Raw genomic sequence first — 18,670 nt, 5'->3', positions numbered from 1 at the left:
CAGACCCAGACTCGGTCTCCACTACTGCCTCCTCAGGGGGGGTTGAGATGCAGGGTGTGGTGAGCAGGGATTCCAAAAATGGGATGAGCTTCTCCAGGCTGCTGCTGATGGCCTCAGGAAATATAGATGCTGTGGTATTAATGGCAATGACCAAGCACAGGGATCCTGGCAGCTTTTCTCCCATGTCTTTCCCCAATGCTTCCCAGCCTAGACTCTCCTCAGGTGACTCCAGTTGCACTGCCCTCCCTCTGCTGGAGTCTAGGGTGAGTGGCTGTGAACAAAAATCCTGCACTCTGACCCTTTAAAAAAATAAGCGGATTTGTCCCCGGAAGGATTCATCTCTCCCTGATGAATAGAAGCCCCAAGCCTTTCAACCCTGGATGCTACATAGGTGGCTATTCCCAGCTCTGGTACTCTGAGATGGGAAGCTCAGGTGGGGGTCCAGGCCTCACTCCTCTCGGGGGAATCCCTCCACCCCCCCGCCCCCCCTGCAGCCAAGATATCCCTCCGCACTCTTGGGCTGCTGCCCCTGGGAGCCCGGCCATCCTTTCTCATGACCCCTGCTGTTCCTACCAGTCCCAAGGTAGTTTCTGCTTTTCCTTGTTTAAAAAATCTCCTCTTTAACTAGTCTTCAGTTGATAATTCAGAGTGAATGTTCCCTAATTGCATTTTACTTCTAGTTTGGTTCCAGCAGAAGGTGCAAGCAAAATCTACCTACTCCACTGCCATCTTCTCCATTGTCTAATTCCAAATCTATATATATAAAACCCTAATGTGCAAATAGACCGAACAGCAGAACAACCAAACAACCAAACAACCAGTCACTATGACATGCGCTGGCCATCAGGGGGCCCAAGCGGAACATGACAGGCATCAGCAGCAGGCAGCAGAGCACAGAACATAGCGGGTGTTGGCTGGGGTGGGATGGTGGAGCAGGTGAGTGGGGGCACCAGACCAAGGTGGGGCGCTGGTCGCTGTCATCGGGGCGAGCCTCTGGTGGTTACTGAAAATTCTTTGCTCCCATGCACCGCAGTCCCGGCCGGCGCTCACACCTGCTGCCAGCGCTGGCCTCACTCACACCTGCAGCCAGTGTTAGAGCTGCAGCTTGCACCTGCTGCCAGCCCCCAGCGCCAGTCCCCATCACTCAGTGCTGTCAGCAGGTGCAAGCGGTGGCTACCAGCCCCAATCACCTCCCCCTGCTCCTGAGGGACAATCAGGGCAGCAGCCGCCAGTCCCACCCACTGCTGGCACCAGCCCCAATCACTCCCCGCCATCAGTGGGTGCGAGTGGGGCCGACTATTCAGCGAGTGGGGCCGACGCTGTCAGCATGTGGGAGCGGCGGTAGTGGGAGCGGGGCTGCCAGCAAGCAGGGAATTGGGGCCCACGTCAGGAGGGCCTGGGTGGGGACCTGGAGGATGGGCCGAGACCCCCCTTGTGCCCACAGGTCCTTTTAAGGTGCACAAATTCATGCACTGGGCCCCTAGTTTTTAATAACAGACAACACCTCAATAAGCATTCTTTTCTATATTTGTCATTAGCTTCTTAGGAAAATTTATTGGGAGTGTAATTGCTCAAAGGATACCTGTGCTTTTTAGGGACTTTAATTCATATTGCCAAGATATTTCCCAGAAACTGCAACATTTAGTTACCTAGATAGTTATAGAATTAGGGAAAGTGCTTTAGGAAAACAACAAAAAAGATGTCATAGCTATTTTAAAACACAAAATAGCCAGGAGTGCAAAGTATTACCTGAGGGCGAACCATTTCACCTGCTGCAATTTTCCTCTCCTCATTCACCAAGTTAATAATTGTTTGATTAACAAGTGGTGCGTTTGCACCCTCAATCTTTGCAATAATTTTGCCATTCTATACAGGAAAAGAAAACATGAAGGAAACATTCATTTTCAAGGTAAGTCAAAAATTAACACTTCAACTAAACTAAGTAACCCCACCCTGATCCATACTTCCACCATTCCTTTCTTAGCAATTGTATTAGCCATTTAAAAATAAGGTCTCAGTGCCTGGCCAGCGTGGCACAGTGGTTGAGTGTCAACCCATGCACCAATAGGTCACCGGTTCAGTTCCTCTTGGTTTTAGCCTAACTGGGAAGCCTTCAGAATATTTAAACAGAGGCAGTGACCATGATTAAAACTATTGTTTGTTAAGATCATTTCACCTACATGTGGAGAAAGGATTAGAGGGGGAACAGGAGAAGATATACAAGTTAGAAGCTATTCTAGAGGCGATGATGAGAGATGGTTGCTCAGTCTCTGGCGGTGATGAGATTGGGAAGAAAAAAACAAAACAGATAGTGTGAGGAAAACTTGGGTGGTAAAATTGATAGGTCCAAGGTCTGGTGTGGCGTGGGTATGATGTAAAGAGAAGTCGCTAAACAGCTTTCTGTTCTGGCTTGAGAAACTGGATCAATGAAGATGTTATTTACCCAAAGAGGCAACACTAGCAGACCATGTTTTCTGGAGAGAGGGAGGATTGGATCAGTTCATTGTGAGATGCCCTTGAGACAACCAAGGGGAAATGTCAAGACACCAGTAGGACACTCAAGTCTGGAGCTCAAGCATAGGGTTTAGCTGAAGATGCAAACTTGAGTTATTGATGTATCAGAGGTGACAACTGAAACTATGTGTGGAGGAGGTTTTCTGAGTAAAGTATATGGCGTGATAAAGTCAATAGTTAACAGCTGAGTAAAGAAGAATAAATCTGCAAAGGAGATGGAGAGGGGATAGCATCTGAGAAGGCAAAAGAAAAACCAAGCCACACGCACACACACACACAAAAAGAAGAAGCAAATATTTCCAAAGGAAGACTTGGTTGGTCACTGTATTCAATACAGTTGAGAGGTACAGTATGATGAAGACCTAAAAGTATTCATTATATTTAGCAATAAGCTGGCAATTGGATACATTAGCAACTGTAAATTTGGTGGAATAATCAGACAGAATTTAGATAGATTGAATGAGTGTGAAGTTAATGGTATGAGAAGAAATGGAGTAAAAATAAACATCAAAATTATTCAGAGAAACGTAGCTGTGAACTAAAGGAGAGAGATGGATGGAAGCTGTGGAAGGACATGGTATCAAAAAGAAGTATTCTATTTTAATTGTAAAGACTTACTCATAGTCAAAGGCCAATGAGAAGGATCTAGTTGAGAAAGGCTTAAATGACATTCTAATTGCCATTTCCCACTAAAAGGAACTTTCCAACAATTATGTGAGCTTTCTAATATCCCTTGAAACAGCCCTTCCTGATGAAACTTGCTGGAAAGAATTTGTCGTCAGCTAAGAATGCTGGCCAATGCAATGGGCCATTGTGGGAATATTTGAATAAACTAACAATGGACTTGATGATAGTTTTGTGCTTACAGATTGAGGCTCCTAATGCTTACAAATATGGAGCATAAGTGATAACAAAGTCGGAGGCATAAACGCAGGAGTGATTGAATGAGGTGCACTGCAAGAAAAGTTCATGGAAAGTTGGGTGGTCAAGAATTGAGAATCCAGTCCTGGCCAGGGGGTGCAGTTGGTTGGAGTGTTGACCCATATGTACCTCAAAAGGTGCAGGTTCGATTCCTGGTCAGGGCACATACCTAGGTTGCGGGTTTGATCCTCAGAGCACATATGGAAGGCAACAGATCAATGTCTCTCTCTCTCTCTCTCTCTCTCTCTCTCTCTCTCTCTCTCTCCCTACCTCTCTCTTTAAATATCAATAAAAACATATTCTTGGGTGAAGATTTAAAAAAAATTGAGAGTCCAGGATATTGGGTAGGTTGTCAGTGTAGATCCTGAAGTCCCGGCGTGATGGCAGGACTTTGGTGTGAAATGAAGACTTTAAGCCACAAGCTCAAGTTGTCAGTCATCCACACAATTGATCCGAAGGCCAGTAAATGACAGGAGTAAGGTGGGGAGAATGAACCAAATTGAGTGGGCCTCCAACAAATAAGGAAAAGAAGTTTATTGTAGTAAAAAATAAAGAAACATCAATTCTACTCCTGGCCTCAAGAACAATCTGAGAAAGCAGTTCTGGGCAGCAGAGAAAGTGCCCTAAGTCAGGAACCTGACTTAAGGAAAGTCAGGGAAGTGGAACAAAAGCTCAGAGCCCAGGGTGAAGTTCTTAGAAGCCAGACAACTGCTTACGTCAATTCCAGATGTCACACGGGAGAAGGGTTTGAAAGATGGGGGAGAACTAGAGAAATGGGTCAGAAAAAAAAAATCTGAGCATTAGAAGGATGTGGTTGCAGATAAAGAATGTTGACTGGATGTTCCGTTTAAGGTCTACTGACCAGGCCTGGCTAACTTGCAGGGTGATGGTCATCCCAGAGCTCCAGTCTTTCTTCCTCAGTCCCATGCTCCTAGCTGCTGCTGCTAGAGTCTCCTCATGGTCCCATTAGCTTAAGCCCCTTCCTGCTTCACGCAGTTACTCATTCTGGTTCCCTAAACAACTTCCAGGCCAGGGGTCAGCAAACTATGACCCAACGCAGAGCCAGTATTTCGGCAAAGCTGAAAATACTTAGTATCTGGCCCTTTACAGAAGAAGCTGGCTGACCCCTGATCTCATTCATCAAATCCTACAGATCCAGATCTGCAGTGCAACTGTAAACTCAATGAACCCAGTAATTCAGTTCCTTGAAGTCATTGCAAGAGTATTATTTAACAGAAGGGAAAAGTTATATCCAAGAAGTGTTTTTAAGTCATTATTTTTAATAGAAAAGATGAGAATTGAAGTACCCAGCAGCAGAGGAGGTCCTTGCCCTCTGTGCGAGGCCTTTCCTTACCACCCCAGGTCTCTAGCTCCGTAGCAGCCACACTCTTGTCACACAAATTAGCACTTAACTGTGTACTCTCCTCTTAGAAAATAGCACTTACTATGGTTTTGATTATTAAAGTTGTGTGTTCACCACAGAATATTTGGAAAATATAGAAAAGTATAAAGAAGAAAAGTGAAATTATGCATCCTTTCCCCATAATAGAGTCTGATGAATGCACTTTCTGTCTTCATTTGTAAATACAGAGATAGAAGTAATATATATTACAAAATAGTGATCACACAGCTATTTTCTTGGATTGGTATATATGAATATTTATAACCAAATCTCTCCTACTGGGTATCTAAGAAATTTCCAATTTTTCACTCCTGTAAATAATAATTCATCATACAAAAGTCTGATGATTTCTTTTTAAAAAATATTTTTTTATTGACTTCAGAGAGGAAGGAAGAGGGAGAGAGAGATAGAAACATCAACGATGAGAGAGAATCATTGATTGGCTGCCTCCTGCACACGTCCCATTGGGGATCGCAACCCGGGCATGTGCCCTGATCCTTAATTAAACCATGTCCTCCTGGTTCATAGGTCAACACTCAACCACTGAGCCACACTGGCCAGTCTGTCTGATTATTTCTTTAAGAAAGGTAAATACATCTTGTGTTTCTTTTCCTGGATCAGCTCAGTGTGTGGTAGTCTAATCTCTCAATCCATTATTAGCTCCTAGAAGTCAGGTTATATAAAATATATTAACAGATAAGCAAAGATGAAGTAAAAAAATCTAATGACTTTCACCAGAAAAGAGTTCTGTAGTAATTTTATAATGCTACTTGCTCTTTAACTAGAAATTGGAATCTGATAATACATTTGGGAAAATAAATATTATACTTACAACACTAAAAAGAAAAATAGGTTCACAATTATCTCTAAATGGCTGCAAGGTCAAAATGCTGTCAGCTTCAGCCTGGAAAATATATATTAATATTTCACATGGTAATATAGGAAACTATATCCAAGTCACTAGATACACTATATACAAACAAACAAACAAACACAGATACACATACATTTTATTTTTATATTTACTCAACATTCTCTTAGTATGCTATAGTTGTTTTAAGGATCAAATTGCAAACACTGGCATGTCAGGCTCTGCATCATTTGGCCTCAACCTGACTTCTGGCTGTTCACATTTATGGTACCCGCCCACCACTACCACCACGACCCAAAAAAAGAATGAAAGAGGCTGGAAGAAAGTAATCTATCATATTAAAGAACAGAAGTCAAATATTTTATTTTAAAGTAATCAGATACCATCATTACAATGTTTATATCATAATAAAGCACTAACATGTAAAGCATTTAATAACATTATAAAAGAACAATAAATAATTTTTACTGAATTTTATATGTATCGGTACAATGTTAGTACAAGTCTCCAAGTCTTTTAAAAGGGAACATAACAGAAAAAATGTATGTGACTATTCAGCTTAGGGTGATGTAAAAGGTAATCCATGTCATAGGTCTTAATTTTGGATTTAAATTTACAAGTTCAGAAAGGTCCCCTTTCCTTGGCTACCTGCAGAAAGTAAAATATCCAGCAGAGGGCGACTGTCCATTGTTTACAATGGAGGTTTGGAAACTAGTAGTAATGCATTTTCTTTACCCTTTAGAAGTCGTATAAAAACAGCATCAATTCATGTGAATATACTATTGTTGAATGCGCTCAAACATAACAGAACAGAAACCATTCAAGGACAACGCGCACATTCTTTTGGTTAAACTTAACAGATGCAAGTATGGTAGTTAGGCATATTTTGGAAAGACTACTAGCACTTCCCAGTGGGATAGGCATGGTCATGGAACTGATGCCTACGGAGCAGGCTGAGGCGTTCCGTCTGGTTTGGGTACTGCTGGGAGGACAGTCATAAACCTCAGGCCTGTATCCTCACACAGCTTGAGCCGTGTGTGCTGAGTTAGGAGCCTAACAACACAGGATTAATAGAATTTTCTGATGATGCTTGATGGTCTGTGATCCATTTGCCAGCTGTTAGATCCTTCTGATACTGTCTTTTATCTTCTTATACCAACCCTTTTTCTATTGCATGTGCTAATTCCCTTTAGGCCCCATCCTCTGTCCTCTGAAGTTAGGTTTTCCTTCCTGCCAAGGATCAACTTGAGAATCACATTCCAGCCCCATTCGGGTAGTTCTGACTCTTCAGAGTAAAGCAGGCTGTTGTGGAAAGCTGCCTTTTAAAGCACTACAAGGGCCCGCCCTGGCCAGTGTGGCTCAGTTGACTGGAGCATCGTCTGATGCACTGAAGGATTGTGAGCTCGATTCCCAGTCAGGACACATACCCAGGTTGCAGGTTCCATCCCTAGTTGGGGTGTGTGTGGGAGGCAACCAATCAATGTTTCTCTCTCACATCAATGTTTCTCTTTTTCTCTCTAAAATACATATATTTTTAAAACTTTTCTAGACAAAACGATTTAAGGATGGTCTATAGCCACCTACTCTCTCATTTTATTTCACTTTTTTTTTCTTTTTCTTGTTGGTTCTTTGCCACTTACTGTCTTGAAGATAAAAAAAATAATAAGAGGTGAGTTCCTAAGCTTGAGACTGCTTATTTATGGAAAGGACAGTCAAACACAGGTTGAGGTCAGTAAGCAATCTCATCCCAAGGTCTGGGTTGGGAGGGGTCAAAGAAGGCCTGAAACATGCAATGTGTTGAGGTTTCATGTTTGCTTCAGGGATGGTGCATTTTAGGGATAGGGAGTAAAGATAATGTAATTAGTTATCTGCTTCTGCAACTTAGGTCTAGGTGGTTTGGGCATGTTTCTGCCCAATGGAAACAGAATGTGAGCCACAGTCATACTTTTAAATTTTCTAGTAGCCACATTGAAAAACTAACAAGAAACAGGTGAAACTAGTATTATAATATATTTAACGATACAACTTTCTTATACAATAATATATACAAAATATGATCATCTTAACATGTGATCAATGTAAAAATTATTGAGACATTTCACATTCTTTTCTTCATACTAAGTCTTCAAAATCTAGTGTGTATTTTACACTTAGTGTACATCTCAATTTATGGGCTAAATTTTCATCATAAATAATTGGTCTCTAATTTGATTTCATAACATTTACAGTAAAAAAAGTAGATTCACATACCCAAGTTTTTCCAAACAACTTTAAAAGTTTTACAATATTTGAATTGAGTATAGTTTTCTAATTTAAATACATTAATTCAAAATAAAAATTCAGTTCCTAAGTCACACTAGCATATTTCAGTGCTCAAAAGACACTTGTGCCTGGTGGCCACAATATTAAATAACAAAGCTCTACCTGCTAGCGGCAACCCACAGGTTGAGAACCGCTGCTGTAGAGCCTAAGACCATCGGAAAACACAGATATTTATATTACGATTCATTAACAGTAGCAAAATTACAGTTATGAAGTAGCAACTAAAATAATTTTATGTTTGGGGGTCACCACAACATGAGGAACTGTATTAAAGGGTCGTGACATTAGAAAGGTTGAGAACCACTGCTCTAAGTAGTTACTAATTTAATGTGGATATATTGAAAAATACAATGAGTTTCAATGAGTTTGGCTATAATGTTTTAATCCCTTGGGAGGCAAATAAATGAGGGAAATCACTATCATTGGAAAACTGCTACCTGGTAAATGCCCAGAGTCCTTCCCAAAGCTATTCAGTGAATAGTACTTGCAGCCCTTATTCTAAGAGACACACTGCATAAGGTCAGATGAAAAGAAACATCAATAAACAGATAACCATTTTTATACTTCTCTAATGTTCACAACCATGGTCAATAACCTCAATGTTATAGGCATGGGGTAAAAATCTCATTTGTTCTCAGATCAGGTTGAACTAAACAGATAGTAAAACTACCCATAAACACTGTCCATTTTGAAGAGTTGACAGGTTGTTAAAATCAAGACAATCCTTAAAGAGAACACTTTAACACCTAAAGTAACAAGAAAACAATAGTTTTATGGAAATTAAATCCTTACTACAACAAAATGCAGAATTTCGTCTTCGTTCAGCTCATTTTTCAATTTCCTGAATAACGTTTGCATTGCTTTGCAGGGTCCACACCAGGCTTGGTAAACATCGATCACTAGAAGACGATGATATTTATGAAAGAACGGAGTCAAAGATTCTGAAACAGCAGCTTATCCCGGGGCTGGGGCAGGGGCAAGGGCAAAGACATAGCAGGGCTTTATGTGGAAGTAGGGAGCCGTGCTCTGTGCTGGAGTGCCATGAGGTGCCCTGGGCCAAACTCCAGGTTCCTGGTCAGTGGGGGAGCCCCAGTACCTGTGAGGCCTTTGTTCTGCAACATCTCCTCCCAGAGGCTCTGAGTGTTGATGACAGCCTGCAAAACGGAAGGCACTGTACACGGCCTTCAAGTGCCGGTGCACCAAGCAAAGAATTGCTGCTGGGTCATGCCTACCTGTAACTGGATTTCCCGCTTTTTGCCTGCCATTTATCCCCTATCACACGGAAAAGGGGAGAAAAGTAGAAAACATTTCAGAGAAATTTAAATACTGCCCTGTTTATGCGTTCAAGCAACATCTTAATGCACCGTAGAAATGTCCCTTCCATGTGGGCTGATGTACTCCCCCCAGAGAGACTCCAGGGTCTTCCAGGCCTCTTCCTGCTGGGCGCTCTGCTAATGCTGACTTACAGCAGCCAAACGCCTTCCTAGCACAAGAATCCCGAAGCCAGGTAAGAGTGTAAGGAGGTAGAGTTTCCAAAACACAGTTGTGTCTGTTTTCCTGGAGCATTATGTTCTCTGTGTTCACCAGCACACGTTCTCTCTGAACATGCTCATGGGTCTTCCTGCAGTCCCTCCCCCAGGAGATTTCATGTCTAGAACAAGGCCGCTCAGTTGTACGGGGCACAGCATCAACTGCCCACCGGTGCTCAACCAGCGAGGCCCAGACACCTGCTGGGTGGCGTCCGGGGCTTTGAGAGCGTGTCTGCGAGTGTGATAGCAACACTCTGTGAAACGAAGGCGTGACCCAGGGCAACCAAGACTACATCCCAGCAAACCGTGCGGGTTCCCCCGACAAGCCCTACACAAACCAGAGCCTCCTGTAAGCTCCGCGGGTCTGTTTGAAGAACAGGAAGGAACAGCCCCCCAGGATCTAAGTCGGCCCCCTGGTCCAGGCCTGTGGCCTTTGTGGGTGAGCTCCACCAAGTTGAGTACCTGGGCCCCCGGGGCGGCGGGGGCGGGGTGTGGCCCGGCTCCTGCTGCGCTTTCTGTGGGTGCTGATCGGGAAGCAGTGGGGCGCCAACGTTTCCTGCCAGCCTTCGGGCCGCCCACGAGCCCAGGCACACACCCCCCACCCCCCCGCCCCCGCACCCTCCCACCGTTCACGCTTCTCCCGCCTCCACCCCTCCCCCACTCCTCCCAGCTTTACCACTGCGTTCAGAACTGGGCCAAGGTTACCTGCGTTTGGCTGGGAAAATCGCTCCCGGACTGCAAAGGCCTGTTTCCCCTCCTCCCTCAGCTGCCTCCTCCCTGTCTCAGTCTCCCCATGCAAGGCAACAGGTGAAGTTGGGTTTTCAAACATTACTTCTATTGAGTGCAAAAACCTTGAATGTTGAGGCTTTGAAACATAAACTTGATGAGATTTTGATTTGGGACTTCCTAGAATTGACTTCAAGGACAAAATGCACTCTGACAATGTTACTTATAAGAAAATGTATTTATATTTTATTAGAGCAGAATGTAAATTATAAATGCCAAATAGCCCAGGAAAGATATTACTCCCGAATGGGTCTAATAGTTTGTTTTGCTTCTTGCATATAATTGACATTATCTTTCAAGATTTGTTAAAAGTGTTCTTTCCTACATTGACCTGCTCTTTTCTTCTTGAGCAAAGGTTGTAAGTTCCTGTTTCTTTGCAAATCTAGTAAGTGTTAGTCAAAAACTGGCCAATGTCAGCCTTGTAAAGACTCTGAGTTCTGTTGTATTATTTTAAACATTTGTATTTAATTGTTCTAGTAGGTGATTAACTTTCTTCCCAGGACTCAAAATGAAAAATTAGAAAACCCCATGATGTGTAGCATTTAGTAAAAAGATAAGCTTTATAATATAAAGGTACAGGTGAGTTGAAAGTCAACAATGGAAAAGATATAATGTAAACATCATGAAAAGTTGACATGATTATATTAATATCAGACAAAGTGACTTCAATACAAGAATATTTTCAGATAGACATTTCCTGATGATAAAAAGTTTCACCAGGAAGACAAGTATTTTAAAATGTATATAATAAACAACAGAGCTTCAAATACATGGAGCAAAAAATATTGCCTGAATTAAATGAAAGAAAGGCATATCCATAATCATAATTGAAGATTCTAACAACACTTTCCAAATAACTGATAGAATAAGTACACACAAATCAGTGAGATTATTGAAGATGTAAACAACCTTATCAATCAAATTGACCAAATTGACAAATACTGACAACTGCAGAATACACCATTTCTTTAAGTACACTTGGAATATTTTCCACAATGAACCATATAGTATGTAATTTTAAAAATCATAATAAATTTCAAAAATTGGAATCTTTCAGCATATTTTTTAATCACAGTAGGAATAAACTAGAAATCAATAACAATAAAATATTTGATACATTTTTAAACACCCAATAGTTAAGCAACACTCTACTAAATAACCAGTGAGTCAAATAAGAAACCAAAAGAGAAATTAGAAAATATTTCAAATGGACTGATAATTAAAACACAACATAAAAAAATTTTTTGGACGTTGGTAACTCAGTGGTTAAAGGGAAAGTATAATATTAAAGACATATTACAATAAGACAGGTTTTAAAATACATAATGATCTAAGTTACAACTTAAGAACTAAAAGAAATAACATATTTAAGTAAGGTGAAGAAAAAAAATAAGAACAGTTAGAATAAAAACCAAGTAAATAGAAAACAGAAAATAAGGTGATATTAACAATATTAAAAGTTGTATTTTGTAAAGATCAATGAGATTATTAAATTCAGAGCTATAGTGATCAAGAAAAATAGGGTAAACAAAAATTACCAGCATCATAAATAAAAGATGTGATATCACTAGTGTCCTCACAGCGATTAAAATAACAGCAATGAATATTATAACAACTTTATGCCATCAGTTTTTTTAAATGTAGATGAAATAAAAATTCTTTGAAGAGTGCAAATTGCCTTTTTAAATACAATTATTATAAAATATAAATATTTTGTGCATTTAAATACATATAAAGATATCAAAATAGAGATATTCTATTATAGTGGTTTTTATCTAGAGTGGTGACAAAAAGTAGATACAATAAGCCATTAATTATACTGCAATATTTGGTTACTGATACTGAAAATTATCAACTATTACTTGTATAATTATAGTATATTAATTCTAAATGAATACTTGTTAATGTTTGAACAACTTTATTAGAATAAAAATTGGAAGCAACATAAATGACCCAAATAGAGGAGATTATATTAAAGATGATCAATTCTTACAAATGACTATGATGGATGCATTGAAAAGATATTACTACTTATCCTTGGATGGTGAAATTACTTGTAATCTTTATCTTATTTTCTTACTTTTTCTATATTTTCCACATTTTATGCAATTACATTTATTTTAGAATCAGAAAAAGCAGTAAATATTTTTAAATTCACTCTCCTCTGTATTTTTACAGTAGATTTTCTTTTATTGTCCTTGGGTTCTTTCTCAGCTACTTTCAACTATTTTAACTATGAAGATTAATTCTCATTTAATCTGGCTTTCCTTGCTACTTTAACATGACATTTCACTTATTTTCTGAGCATTGCTTTTTTTTCTAAGCTAATGGGCATTTTTTCAAAGACATCTTTCCCCCCCATCATAATAGCCATCTTTACAGAAACATCTTAATGCTACCCTCTTACCTTTACTAGATAGCTCAATGCCCTTCACAAGGCAATTTCCCCTCCCTCTTTGATGTGAAAGTGAATAGACTTTGGAGTCTAATAATTTAGGTTTAAACCCTGGCATTCCTTTTACCCTTAGACTAACATAGAACAAATTATATAACCTTTTCAACCCTAATTTTTCTATCTTAAAATGGGGATTATAGTAGCATGTTTGTGAGATTAATGATATAAATGATGGAAAGTGCCTAACAGAGTGTGTTCCACGGTTGGCACGTATGTTTACTTCTTGCCCCTTGCTTTTTTTGGTTGTTTCCTTCTGAGGCAGGATCTGATGATGGCTATAGAATTTTTAAAAATATAAATTGTCTCAACTAGTACAACACTGAATTGACATTTTCTAACAAGATGTTCTTGGTCCTAGTTTTAAAAGGACAAATTTCTAAATGCCAAAATTTATAAGAGCTCTGAGATTTTTCTCTCTTGTTACTATTATTTAATTTCTTCAGTAAAATCTGAATCAAAACTCTCTATTTTAATATATTCTGCCTAAAGCTTTTATGTGAATTGTTCCTTTGCATATATTTATAAAAACAACTCACGACATTACTGTCTGAACCCTTTGAATTTTATACATAATAATGTGTAAGTGACTGTTCAGAAAGTCCCTATGGTGGCTATTTGCACTTCTGTGGTGGCAGTTGAGAAGCGGCTTGCTCTGAAATCAAACATCTCTGACCACATCCTGCGCCAAGCCTCTGAAGCCCTCCCACCCTTGCCCGTTTGGAGGACTAATACTCTCCAATGGGGCTCAGCATTGTCTTTCCTCTGGTCAGTCATCATTCACCACAGTTCCAACATGACACATCCCCGCTTGTAAGATACATAAAGCTCTGAGACTCACAGCTTCCCAAGAGGTCCTGCACCTAAGTCGTTCCCAGCTTTAAAGGGTCTCTGTTCAGGAGTGAAAGGACTTCCTAGGAGCCTGACAATGCAGCCTGACAGCGTGGCATAGAGCAAAGCTGATCAATGTGTAGCAAGGGAGCCAGCCCTCACCTTCCCACTTCCAAGCAGACATCACGGTCATTCAGGATAGTTTTTTCTTCTCAGTCTCAGACCCATTCTCATCAGAGCCTCAAAGGCTCCAATACAGAAGCTTCTGTGGGTTTAGAGTTGAAGGCCTGTGCTTAGATCCTCCTAGAAGTCCAACATGAGTCCCATTGTTGTGCCCGGAGAGGAATACTCCCTCCAAGATTAGTCTGGGCACAGAGCAGGGTTCTCTCTCCTCTTCTCTAACACAAACCCTACTGAGACAGGTTAGTAAGCCAGGACAAGTAAAATAGGGAAACAGAGACAGATAGTTAAACAGCCAAGCAGTTTACAGCCATCTAGTGAATCACAAAATCCTATCTTCCCTAACCAAGGACACTTAAGAGTAAATGGTTTACACTTCTCAGAGCTATTTATCTAACCAGAGGGTAAAAAATAGTTTAAATCACCCTACTCAGGGAGACGGATAACAGAAATCAATTAGTGCCATTTGTGCCAACCACACCCAAGGATGAATGAAGCCAGGGGAATAAATCTCATTTTGGTGCATCCGCATAAAGCTGCTAAATATTCTATTAAGATCCTCCCCTAAGAGCTCCCCTAGAATGCCCACCTTTGGAAAACAGACAAAAACTTAAGACAAAGGACCCAGCATGGGCTCTCCCCCTAGGGAGCACACCCACGCCTCCCCTCCCTTCTCCCCAGCCCAATCTCACTGGAGGGTGCAGTGCTTGTGCCTTCCCCTCCTCCCTCTACTTTCCCCCAGGCATGTTACCTTTGCCTTTCTCCGAAGCTCCAAGGGCTCTTTTGCCACTGTAACTTATTTCCTGAGCCCACACAGCCCAGCTGGCTCATCTTTTCTACTTCTGTGACTTTCTAAATCAACTCTCTCTTATAACTGGAGTCTTGGATCTGAATTCTTTCTTAGCCAGAACGCAAGTACTGAGGTTGCTGCACTGAAGTCTAACCTCTGCCACCACTACTCCCTCTTCTGTGGCCCCTAAAGAGCCCAGCGTGACAAAATTTTCATTCGTATCTGATACAGCCCCCTCAATCCATAACCAGCTTTTCTGACTCCCTAAATTATTTTCCAATAGTTTTCCAATCTGTGATAGCACAGTGGCAAAAAATAAATAAATAAAAATTCTCTTATGCGGTCAAAATTTAACATTTCCCAGAAATGAATTTAAGATGTGATTCATCAGTTATCCCCAAGTGGAGTTCCCCAAACAACCAGATTACAGTTCCAGCTTGGAAGATATTTCTAGGAGTGGGATATACCATCTGGAGTGGGAAAATAAGGCCTAGCAGGATAGCCCTAAAAGTAGTTGGGAGAGGAGAAGAAGAAAGAAAATGTAATGGTTCATTGTGATCAATTCTGCTTCCTTCACATAAAGGCCTTTGTATTATGTTCCTGAGTCCAAACAGTATCTAAGTCTGGGAAACACTTCCCCAATCAAGGAATGCAGCCCTATGCTGGGCATCGGGGCAGGTCATTGTGCGATGATGGTCATGGCAGCAAACACACCCCTGAGAGGTGGCAGGAGTAGCTACCAGCCCCACAGTGAGAGGAAAAAGGAGGAGTCAAACTCAGGAGGGAGCTTAACTCCCAGAGGAATCGAGCTGTGATAAGCATTGCATCCAGGAGAGTTGCTGAGGCCACCAGACATTCTGAGAAGGGAGTGAGACTAGCAACAGTGCATCTAGGCCTGAAGTCACAAAGGGAGAAAAGTCCATAATGGAACCCAGAGGCCACCTGGCAGGAGCTGTAGCCGGAAGGGCTGCAGGCCCTGCTGGTACTAGGGGAGGAACAGAGAATAAATCCTGCAACCTCACTCCTCCCTCAGGATGGCATCTCCTACCGGTAACTCCCAAGGGCCAAACCCAACCAGTGGCCCATTAGTAAAAAATACCCATAGCTCAGCACATTCTGGTGCTGTTTTGCCACTAATATAAATACTTAATCCAAGATTTCATAGTTACTAACCAGTTTTGAATCCAAGGTCTCCAGATGACTCTAAAACTCTTGTGTTAGCTAGGCTGCCTTGTAAACCAGTAAGGGCATTGTTTGGTTAATTGATTCATTGAATTTAGTCTTGAAGGCAGCATAGTTATAAGCAAAGCAAAAGAGCATGTCGATTTTTATATCAGATAACTAGAATCCAAGTTGGTTGTCTTGGTTGTTTTTATTTCATTTAACTGATACCAGTATTGATTTTCTTTTAATCTTCACCTGAGGATGTGTTTTTATTGATATTTTAGAAAGAGAGGAAGGGAGAGAGAAACATTGATGTAAGAGCAAAACATTGATTGGTTGCTTCCCATACGCTCCCCTCCTGGGGATCAAGCCCACAACCTAGGTATGTGCCCTGATAGAGAATCGAACCTGCAACCTTTTGGTGCATGGGACGATGCTCCAACCAACTGAGCCACCCAGCCCAGGGCACCAGTGTTGATTTTAGTTATGTAACACTGCTTGGTCATGTAGGGTAACTTGAACAGGTTAATAACAGTCCCACAGTCTCAATGTTTTGAACTCTAATACAGTCTTCTAGTACTCTTTGACTACATCCAGATGTCTTCCACCTTTTAAAATTTCTTTTTCTTGCTTACTGGATCCATGTCTGGGAGGCACTCTCAGCTTTCTGATACCTACTGTGTCTTAGTAAGAATCAAAGTACGTCAATTTCCCTTCAATTCTGAAATGGTTTCCTCTAAATCTCTTGACTATCTGAGCTATTCTTTTCCTTCAAATACCACAGCCAGCAGCAGTAAATTTACTAGCTATCAGTCATTTTCATAAACATAAATTGAATGAGTTAAGGTTTCTATAACGTCACTATCTTGAGGATCTATGGACCTCAAAGAATAGATAGTTTGGAGATGGAGACAAAGAACATTGTAAGACTAAAGCTCCATGAGAGTAAATGTAAAAAGGATAACAGCCTGGATGGTGTATAGGGAAAGCCAATAGCTGTGCTTAGTAGAAACAAATAGTGCATGAAAAAAGAAGTGGGGGTTAAGTCTCGAAGGGATGTTTAGGGTCAACTTGTACAGAGCTAAGGACATTGAACTATATTATACAGTTAATAGAGAACAGACAAAGGTTCTCTTGAGAAGAAGGAAACAGATAAATTCTCACACTTTTTCATGGAAAAATAATTTGGTGATGACTAAGAGCAGAAAATTTGAAATCATAGTAGAATCCATTTAATTGAAACTATTTTGTTACAATGACAGAAAACTGATTACAAAGCAAGTGACAAAACATTGTTTAATGAATAACTCCACCTATGAAACACAGCATATCCAGGCAACAGAGAGTAGTTAAAGCAATAAAAATTTCATTATAAAGAACTAGCTCAGAATTTTCTGTCCCTGAATAATTTTGAATAAAGTGTACCCGGAATGCATGGTGGGGTACAAAACAGACAACTATCACTATAAGGAAAAAGAAGCTCTTGATTTGAGCTCTAAACTCTTGATGGGTCCACATACCAGGCCAAAGAGCCCTTATCAGTTGAACGATGACACCCACCTGTATCAGAAAGAGGGTCATGACCACTGTGATCATAACGACAATCAGAGAATAGTTCACAATAATGACTTTCCTGCGGTTGAGATCTTTGTGGAACTCAAAACATCGGTATCCTGAGTAACTTGGATCTATGCCGTATAGTAAAAAAAATATTGGCAAAAAAATTAAGCTACCCACCATCCAAATAAAAATGCTTAAAACTACCGCATGGTACTTTTGTAACTCTTGCATTTGGAGTTTGTTAAAATAGATGAGCAATCGGAGTATGACAATGGCCACATAGAAAACAAAGGTGAAGTACATATGACAGTATACTATGCTGCTAACCAATCGGCAGGTAAAGGATCCAAGCTCCCAGACATTTAATACGTAATAGCTGAGGCGGAACGGAAGGCTGACTAAGAGGATTGAGTGTAGCACTATGATATTAAGAACAATAGTGGCCATCACTGATCGGCTCTTCCTTTTGAACATCAAACGTGACATCAATACTGTTCCAATAGTACCTCCAAGCAAAACCATGCCGTAGATGATTATCAGAATCATCCTGCAGGGTGCGTTTGAGATGCAGTGTGCGTTTGATGGGGTGGTTGCATTGATTGAATCCATGTTTCACCACAAAATGCTTAGAAGACCACAAACCCTTAAATGAAAAGTTTTACAAAAGTATAATGAACATATTGAAACTTTACAGCAACTGCACATTAATCGTTTTGAGTTTTGCAATCCTAGCCAATTATTTACAAACCTAAAACTGTGTACCCAATAAATATTGTCAGAGGCTCCACTTGATTATCCAAACATATTGAATAAACAGAGGTGAATGGGACAAAATAAGAGGGTTTTTTTATATAAAATTTGGGTGTACACTCAGGTATTCTATTAACCTATACGTCTAGGCTCAAGTATCAAGGCCGGGATCAGCCTGAGACATGTTAGCCTCTAGCATGAAATTTAAGGAAGAGCCAAAAACTCAGTCATCACAATGAATACTATTTTAAGGCAATATCTTTTAGAATCAAAATCAATGCAAAAAATTCATGATGGACAAAATAAAAATATTTTTTTAATAAAGGCCAGGTCAGTATGCTCACAGTGCATATTCATGTCAGATCTATAAAGACCATCCCTCCTATTGCCAGAAAACCCAATTTGTGCAGAGAAGACAGTCTCAATCATGTGTAATTCTTGTAAGAAGGTGTATCAGACAATGTTTAAAAATATTTTCTGTGAATAATTTTTGAGCAAGGAGCAGCATAGAATATACACTGAGTGGCCAGATTATTATGATCTCTGAATGCATAATAATCTGGCCACTCAGTGTATGTGTTAGAGGCCTGGTGCATGA

The 18,670-nt window shown here is 40.5% G+C and overlaps 2 protein-coding genes across 2 annotated transcripts in view; both read right to left on the bottom strand.

The window, feature by feature from the left end:
• Positions 1-9,295, bottom strand: part of NME8 (NME/NM23 family member 8) — a gene marked incomplete at both ends in the record, with an annotated part of 37,085 nt that extends 27,790 nt beyond the window's left edge. Inside the window, 5 exons of the mRNA XM_079785457.1 lie at positions 1,750-1,866; positions 5,670-5,741; positions 8,823-8,929; positions 9,127-9,184; positions 9,263-9,295. Coding sequence (XP_079641583.1) covers positions 1,750-1,866; positions 5,670-5,741; positions 8,823-8,929; positions 9,127-9,184; positions 9,263-9,295 — 387 coding nt within the window. The remainder of the gene's footprint in view (positions 1-1,749; positions 1,867-5,669; positions 5,742-8,822; positions 8,930-9,126; positions 9,185-9,262) is intronic.
• Positions 9,296-17,058: 7,763 nt separating this feature from the next.
• Positions 17,059-17,931, bottom strand: LOC307107896 (putative G-protein coupled receptor 141; the record flags this gene model as incomplete). Its single annotated transcript, XM_079785448.1, has 1 exon — positions 17,059-17,931. One exon carries the CDS (start codon positions 17,929-17,931, stop codon positions 17,059-17,061), a length of 873 nt encoding a protein of 290 aa, XP_079641574.1.
• Positions 17,932-18,670: the final 739 nt, after the last annotated feature.

Source organism: Cnephaeus nilssonii (assembly GCF_951640355.1).
Source record: "Cnephaeus nilssonii genome assembly, chromosome: 12".
Classification (NCBI taxonomy): domain Eukaryota; kingdom Metazoa; phylum Chordata; class Mammalia; order Chiroptera; family Vespertilionidae; genus Cnephaeus; species Cnephaeus nilssonii.
The sequence above is the reverse complement of the archived record's forward strand: the minus strand, read 5'-3'. Positions and strand labels throughout refer to the sequence as shown.